Source organism: Raphanus sativus, unplaced genomic scaffold, assembly GCF_000801105.2.
Source record: "Raphanus sativus cultivar WK10039 unplaced genomic scaffold, ASM80110v3 Scaffold3585, whole genome shotgun sequence".
NCBI classification, from domain to species: Eukaryota; Viridiplantae; Streptophyta; class Magnoliopsida; order Brassicales; family Brassicaceae; genus Raphanus; species Raphanus sativus.
This window is the reverse complement of record NW_026618891.1, coordinates 2576-10228: the sequence shown is the minus strand read 5'-3', so window position 1 is coordinate 10228 and position 7653 is coordinate 2576. Positions and strand designations below refer to the sequence as shown.

The 7653-nt window shown below is 32.6% G+C and overlaps 1 protein-coding gene across 1 annotated transcript; it reads left to right on the top strand.

Annotated features, from left to right (window-relative positions):
- The first annotated feature begins 4899 nt into the window (after positions 1–4899).
- LOC130506716 (fructose-1,6-bisphosphatase, cytosolic-like) lies at positions 4900–6907 on the top strand. The gene is made up of 11 exons (XM_057001395.1): positions 4900–5145; positions 5242–5289; positions 5371–5445; positions 5529–5590; positions 5658–5724; positions 5815–5928; positions 5993–6079; positions 6152–6288; positions 6368–6454; positions 6540–6615; positions 6698–6907. Exons 1-11 carry the CDS (start codon positions 4987–4989, stop codon positions 6800–6802), a joined length of 1017 nt encoding a protein of 338 aa, XP_056857375.1. The 5' UTR covers positions 4900–4986; the 3' UTR covers positions 6803–6907.
- The last annotated feature ends 746 nt before the right edge of the window (positions 6908–7653 follow it).

Below are 7653 nucleotides of genomic sequence, written 5' to 3'. Positions count from 1 at the left end.
ATTCTTAGCGGGAAACTAAAATATTTTTAGCGGGAAACTTACATATTCTTAGCGGGGAACTAAAATATTTTTGGCGAAAGTTAGAAGAAGTTCTAGACGACTTCCATGTAAGCAAGTCATCTAGACCCTAAACATAACTCCTAAACTAATTTAACTAACTAAACACTTCATAAAATAAAATTAAACTTAAAAATGATTACTATATACACAGAAATAAACACATATATGTAAAAATATTATTTTTCAAAAAAACATTTAAGCTTTCCAAAATCTAACCTTAAGAATACATACAAAACTACAACATATGTTGTCAAATCCTAAATCAAAGAATATCATGATTCACTACTTTCACTCATCTATGTTGAAAACAATTCAATTTTATTATATCTTCTTTATATCACTTGAAACTGTTTATAATTACATGATTTTCATTTTCACTTATCAAAATATTTTTTACAAAATTTATAAATTATTTTAAAGATCAACTACACCAGACAACTTCCATTGACGTCGTCTAGACGACTTATAGTATCTCTGGAGACTCAGAAGACTTACCGGGGCTATATTCGTAAAAATGAATTCTGTTTTTTGTTTGGTCACAAGTGGCTATCTGTAATTTCACAAGACTTTTAAATTAATTTTGCATTTGATTCAAGTTTGGATATAGTTTTTCATTTAAACTCAAGTTTTGAGTCATATTTGACAAATCCTCCTTATTTTATTTTTAGTGTTTTGTTCTTTGCTAATTTAGTTTTTATCAATTCTTATTCGTATAATCACTAGTAAAAGAAAAACCGTGGATACACTATTTTGTTTTTTTTGTTGAACTTTGCTTTTGTAATTCTTACAATGAGTTAAGCATATATATCAAAATTATGTTTTTTTCATATAGTTTATGGTTTTCTTATTTACCTTTTCTTTACAGATTTCGAAATGGTTCTTCGGGAGTTTCAAATTTTATAAAATTCTTATATTCTAAGATATATTTATATTTTGTGTTGTTTAAGCTTTTCAAATGTTTAGTATATATTAAATTAAATATTATATACTATATTTTTGTTAGTTAGTTGTATATTGAAATTAAAATAAGTAGTATATAAATATAATTAAATATTATTTTTACAGTTTTCACTTAATTTTTATGTTAATATTCCTTTATTAAGGCTATTTACAAATTTGACTCAAAACTCAAAGTCAGTCCTAAAACTAACCCATGATTTTTTGAATTTTTTTTATCTTATTCACACTATAAGTTCACATTATTTACGAAAATGCTATTAATTTTTTTTATCTAAAAATGACATTTTTACTCTTTCAACCTCATCATTTTCAAGTATTTACAAGATTGTCATTGCCATCAATACACCAACCACCATAAGCAACTAATTTAAAGCTCTTAATGCACTTCAAATCGATTTACACTTCTTTTTTCTCAATTCTTATCAACTAAAAACAACATCTCTTTCACTTTCTCTCTATTTTCATCTAAAAACCCCCAGGATTTTGATTTTATTTTTTTATGGTTCATAGAGCCATTGAAGCTTACGATTCTTGGTGGATCACTTTTGTTTGAGATTTTGGGTGCTTGGAGAAAACTTATGTGGGCTAAACAAGTTATCTCACTGGTTGAAACAATGAAATCGAGATTTTTTCAGACTGTCTTCTGACTGTAGATGACTTACCTGGAAGTCGTCTGGTCAATGCAGAGGTTAGTTTTGCAATTGACTTTTATTTTTTTTTCTAGACGACTTACAGGTTAGTCGTCCAACTTTTTTTGATAAAACAAATCGAGACGACTCTAGGAAAACAGGTTAGTTTTACATTTAACCGGAATGTGTCAGAAATTTGACTTTTTATGGCCGACTTACAAGTTAGTCGTCCAGTAGAAAATTAAAAAAATTATATTTTTTTCTTCGTCTCAGGTTAGTTTTGCAATTGAAATATTAAACAAAAAATATTTTTTTTCTAGACGACTTACACGGAAGTCGTCCGTCCGACGACTTACATGTAAGTCGTCCATGATTTTATTCTGAGATTCTGGTCAAACCTTGCTTATCTTGGACGACTTACAGGTTAGTCTTCTAGGAAAAAAAACTCGAGACTACTAACGTGTAAGTCGTCTAGAAAAAAAATTATTTTTGTTTAATATTTCAATTACAAAACTAACCTGAGACGACTTACAAATTAGTCTTCTAGAAAAAAACAAAAAATAATATTTTTTTTAATTTTCTACTGGACGATAATTCGTCCAGGAAAAGTTAAATTTCTGACACATTCTGGTCAAATGGAAAACTAACCCGTTTTCCCTAGACAACTTACTTGTACGTCGTCTCGATTTTTTTAATCATACAAAGTTGGACGACTTACCTGTAAGTCATCTAGGTTAGAAATCAATTACAAAACTAACATAAATGGACGACAATGTTGAATAAAGTTTCATTTTCTTTAAACCTAGAAAGACTTTTTAATATTTTTTGTTAATTCATGTATATTAGTCAATATTAGGGCTACTGAATGAAATTTATAACTTAATTGGTGATATTTATGAGGTTACCAACATTTATGCTAATTAAAGTTTCTAACTGATCCGAGAAGACTACCGTGGAATTCTTCTACGCTAGTTTTTTAAGTCTTCTACGCTATTTTTTGAATACTTGTATTTTTAAGAGTGTTAAGTAACTTCAAGATATGTAAAACTCATATTTTAAAAATATGTTTTCTCTTTAGTTTTACTAAATTTAACTAAGACTTTCAACACAAATTTGTAAAAATGTGATATGCTTTGGCTAGTTACTATTGTTTGTTTCTATCTTTAAGTATTATTTAGATATCAATAATGATTATTGTTATGAATTGGAAAAAAGGTTAAAATGCTTCTTAAAATGTTGTATCAATACGAGGCTACCAATATTCTTGTTTATTAAGTTGAGAAGAAGGCCATTGAAGTTTATTATTGCATATGGGAAATCCAAAGATAAGAAAAAGGCTATTGAAGTCTATTATTTCATTGATTTGTAAATGTGTAAACACTTTGTTAGCACATATATTACATCTTGGGAAACATTATTACTGATTTTACAATAAATTCACAACTAAAGGAGTACACATGTAAATCACAAAACAGACTACAAACAAAACTATTATAGGTCATTCCTCTATAAAGACAAGCTTGAACTACAATTGATATGGAAAAAGACTTCGTCAGAAAACTTCGTGGAAGTCGTCTAGCGAATTATATTTTAGACGACTAATAGGTAAGTCGTCCCACAAGTCTTCTAGATCTGAAAAACCTGCATATCAAACCTAGATCTGAAAAACCTGAATATAAAAAAACGTTCAAATGGTTTAAAAAAGAGAAAATGAGTGGAATATTAAAAACCTGCAAAAAAGATAGATGTAAGAAAGACATGAGACAAAACTGAAAAATTCATATAAAGTTTGGTGTTTTAAGTCAAAGAGATTAGAAAATTAAAAAATCAATATTTTGTTATACCTAGACGACTTCCAAGATAAGCAAGGTCTGACCAGAATCTCGGAATAAAAATCATGGACGACTTTCGTGTAAGTCGTCTAACGGACGACTTCTGTGAAGTCGTCTCGAAAAACATAAAATTTTTATTTTTATTTTTTAATTGCAAAATTAACCTGAGACGACTTACATGGAAGTCTTCTAGGTATAACAAAATATTAATTTTTTAATTTGTCTACTGGACGTCTTATGCGTAAGTTGTCTAGAAAAAGTCAAATTTCTGACACAATCCGGTCAAATACAAAACTAACCTGCTTATTCTAGACGACTTACAGGAAAATTTTCTCATGTATTTTCTAGATATTTTGTTTACAAAGAAAGTCCGACGACTTCCAGATACGTCGTCTCTTCAATTAAAAAATGACTTTCTCGACAACTTCCACGGAAGTCGTCTACCGGACGACTTCCGTGTAAGTCGTCTACATCAATGTTTAATAAACTTTCATTTTCTCTCAAACTAAAAAAACTTTTAACATTTTTTTGTTTTTTCATGTATATTAGTCAATATTGAGGCTATTGAATAAAATTCATAACTTAATTGGTAATAATTATAAAGTTACCAACATTCATGTTTATTAAATTTTCTAGCTAACGAGAGAAGACTTCATAAGAAGTCATCTAGAAGACTTTCAGAGAAATCTTCTACATTAGTTATTGTAAAAATTTGTATTTCAAGGGTGATGAAAATATGTTTTAGTATGAGTATAGATTTTTGATGTGTTGAATGAAAACAAATAATGTCTTTTTGATTGGTAATGAAAACTAAAAAAGATGTCAACTTTTATACCAAATGAGGCTTGTTACAATCAGACAAAAGCATTTGACCATAAACAAAGTTAAATTATCATTCGATTTCACTTCTGATCTGTTTTGTGATTTGCATGTGTACTTCTTTAATTGTGATTTTTTTGGAAATTTGAAAAGATATTAATGAAAAATTTTGGTAAATATATCCATTTTCACAATATTATCTTGCCAAAATTATTTGATATAGTTGAACATGAGCATAAGGCTTTTGTTGAGCTGATTATTATACTTGGTGTATGGGATGTAGATACAACTAGATGTATTGCCCAGTTCCTTAACTCTTAAGGATTTCATCGTCTTATTCTTCGATCAATCAATAAAATTTGCAAATAAGTCAACGCTAAATTCGTACCTAGTTGTCCGTGCTAAATTCAAATTAAACATTGAATGCATCAAAAGAAACATACGAGGACTAAGGTTGCTTCTTTATCGTTATCCCCACAACATGACGGCCAAACCTGTCATAGCCACGTGTCAATCCGATCTGGTAAGTCTCCTTGGATTGGCTTGTCCTTTCGATTTATCACCGGTCGCGTCTTTATCCTAATCATCTTCCTCGAAACCTGCAACACACAAAACAGGCAATCTCTAATATATATATCTGATTAAAAAGGCATTTGGTGGCTTAGACGAGAGAGAGAGGATCAAAGATGGATCACGAAGCAGATGCATACCGTACGGATTTGATGACCATAACGAGGTTCGTGCTGAATGAGCAATCAAAGTACCCAGAGTCTCGTGGTGATTTCACCATTTTGCTCAGTAACATCGTTTTGGGATGCAAATTCGTCTGCAGTGCTGTCAACAAGGTAACACTTTTTTTGAGGGTCAAAATGTCGCTTTCGATTTGGTGATGATGATCTGGAATCCACTTTAGATGTCAAAGTCATAAACTTGTGTTGCAGGCTGGTTTGGCCAAGCTAATTGGGCTTGCTGGGGAAACAAATATCCAGGCAGGTGTTATGTCTTTTTGTCTTATTTAAAGCTTTCTTTTTTTTTTGGTCTAAGATTTTACCATTGTGTAATAAAAATAGGGTGAAGAGCAAAAGAAACTCGATGTGCTCTCTAATGATGTCTTTGTCAAAGCTTTGGTTAGCAGTGGCAGAACTGTAAGTTTAAACCTATCCTTTTTAATTATGAAACTGAGAATAGTTTGATTTTTTTATCTTCTAACTAACCGTTTTTTGGGCAGTCTGTTCTTGTCTCAGAAGAAGATGAGGAAGCAACGTTCGTGGAGTCATCCAAGCGTGGAAAGTAAGTTTGGTGATGAAAATGTTTTTTTTTTAATTATTATCATTGACATTACTGGATGTATCGATAGGTACTGTGTTGTTTTTGATCCACTTGATGGATCCTCAAACATCGACTGTGGTGTTTCCATTGGAACCGTATGTTTCTCTCACCCAAACTTTCCTTATTATATATATGATGATGTCAAAGTTTTGTCTTTTTTCTTGAATTTGGCTTTCTGTGTGTAGATCTTTGGGATTTACACAATGAGCCACAATGATGAGCCAACTACTGAAGATGTCTTGAAACCTGGGAATGAAATGGTTGCTGCGGGTTACTGTATGTACGGAAGCTCCTGCATGGTACTGAAAATATATAAGAAATTTCAATTGTTTATTTCTGGTTTTTATAATTTATCTCTCACAGCTTGTGTTGAGCACTGGAACTGGTGTCAATGGATTTACCCTGGACCCATCTCTAGGAGAGTTCATATTAACTCACCCGGACATTAAGGTAAACCAATAAAACATGATCTTTCTCTTTTTCTTCTGTTATGAATAATGCCTCAGCTCTTCTTGTGCACAGATTCCTAAAAAGGGGAACATCTATTCAGTGAATGAAGGCAATGCTCAGAACTGGGATGGTCCAACCACAAAGTATGTAGAGAAATGCAAGTTTCCTAAAGATGGTTCTCCCGCTAAGTCTCTGAGATATGTGGGAAGGTATTGGAAGAGAACCTTGAACCTCAGTCATAGAAAATAGCATATGGTTTGCTTTATGTTCACATTTGGCTCTTGACAGTATGGTAGCTGATGTTCATCGCACACTGCTTTATGGAGGAATCTTCTTGTACCCGGCTGACAAGAAAAGCCCCAATGGGAAACTACGGTAAGTAAGCTTAGAGTTTGATGATTTGAATACAGCTAAACAACACAGAAACTTAAGCTAATCTTGTTTTTGTACATGTGAACAGTGTTCTGTATGAAGTCTTCCCGATGTCGTTCTTGATGGAGCAAGCCGGAGGTCAGGCCTTCACTGGCAAGAAAAGGGTAAATTAAAAATGCAATCTTTCAACGGTTTTGTTTGTAACGGTTTCAAGTAGTATAACTTGAAATGTCATTCATGATGCAGGCGCTAGAGCTTGTGCCCGAGAAGATCCATGAGCGTTCTCCAATATTTCTTGGTAGCTACGAAGATGTAGAGGAGATTAAGGCTCTGTATGCTGCAGAGGACTAAGATTCTCATTCTTCTTATTTTATTACTTGTCTCTCCCTTATTTCTATATCTTCTTCTATTGAGACAAACAAACGACTCATTTATACAAGGGAGACTTTTCTCATCTTTTTCAACGCACCTAAGATATATATTTTTCATTTTCTATTCTAATCTGTCTCCAGCTTACAGTTTATTGGTGGATCAGTCCAAACCTATCCTTCAGACATCTTCAGGATGTGGATTAAACTCGTAGGGCAACCTTTATTCCATGAAGTATTTGGGGTATTGATGACCACACATGAAAGAGAAGCTAACCCAAGGATATATGAGAACTAAAGCAGACTGAGACAAATTTAAATATGTTGTGAAACTGTGTTTTATTATTGAATCAAAGTATTCCTTATATAGGAAATACATGACGACATGGGCCTAAATACAATGGGCCATAAACGGGCCAAGATTACAAGTAAATATATAATGGGCTGGACATCCATAAACATAATATTCATAACACTCCCCCTTGGATGCCAGAACCATATAGAGCTTGTAGTGTGCTTAAAGTTGCCTCATTAAAACCTTACTCGGAAAACCCAGTGGGACAAAACCGAAGTGAAGGAAAAAGAGTACAACACACACTACTCCCCCTGTTCTGGACCTCCGTTCTTCAAGTCTGGCGCATGGACACTTTGATGGTTTAGCTTCATGGGCGCCAAGTCTTGAACTGGTCCTTCTGTTGCCACGTCCCAAACGGATAGGTAGACTTCATAGATGTGTAGTTGGTGTAGACATGGTGAAGAAGTCGGCTAACATTTCTCATAACTGAACTTGTAGTACTTTGTGCTTCTTCATCATTCTCCAAATGTGTATAACCT

Bases quoted from the DNA above. Each gene is read 5' to 3' on its own strand.
- LOC130506716 (XM_057001395.1), top strand. From the start codon at position 4,987: ATGGATCACGAAGCAGATGCATACCGTACGGATTTGATGACCATAACG. The intron at 6,080-6,151 runs GTAAACCAATAA...TCTTGTGCACAG, and splicing joins TAACTCACCCGGACATTAAG to ATTCCTAAAAAGGGGAACAT. The intron at 6,455-6,539 runs GTAAGTAAGCTT...ACATGTGAACAG, and splicing joins AGCCCCAATGGGAAACTACG to TGTTCTGTATGAAGTCTTCC.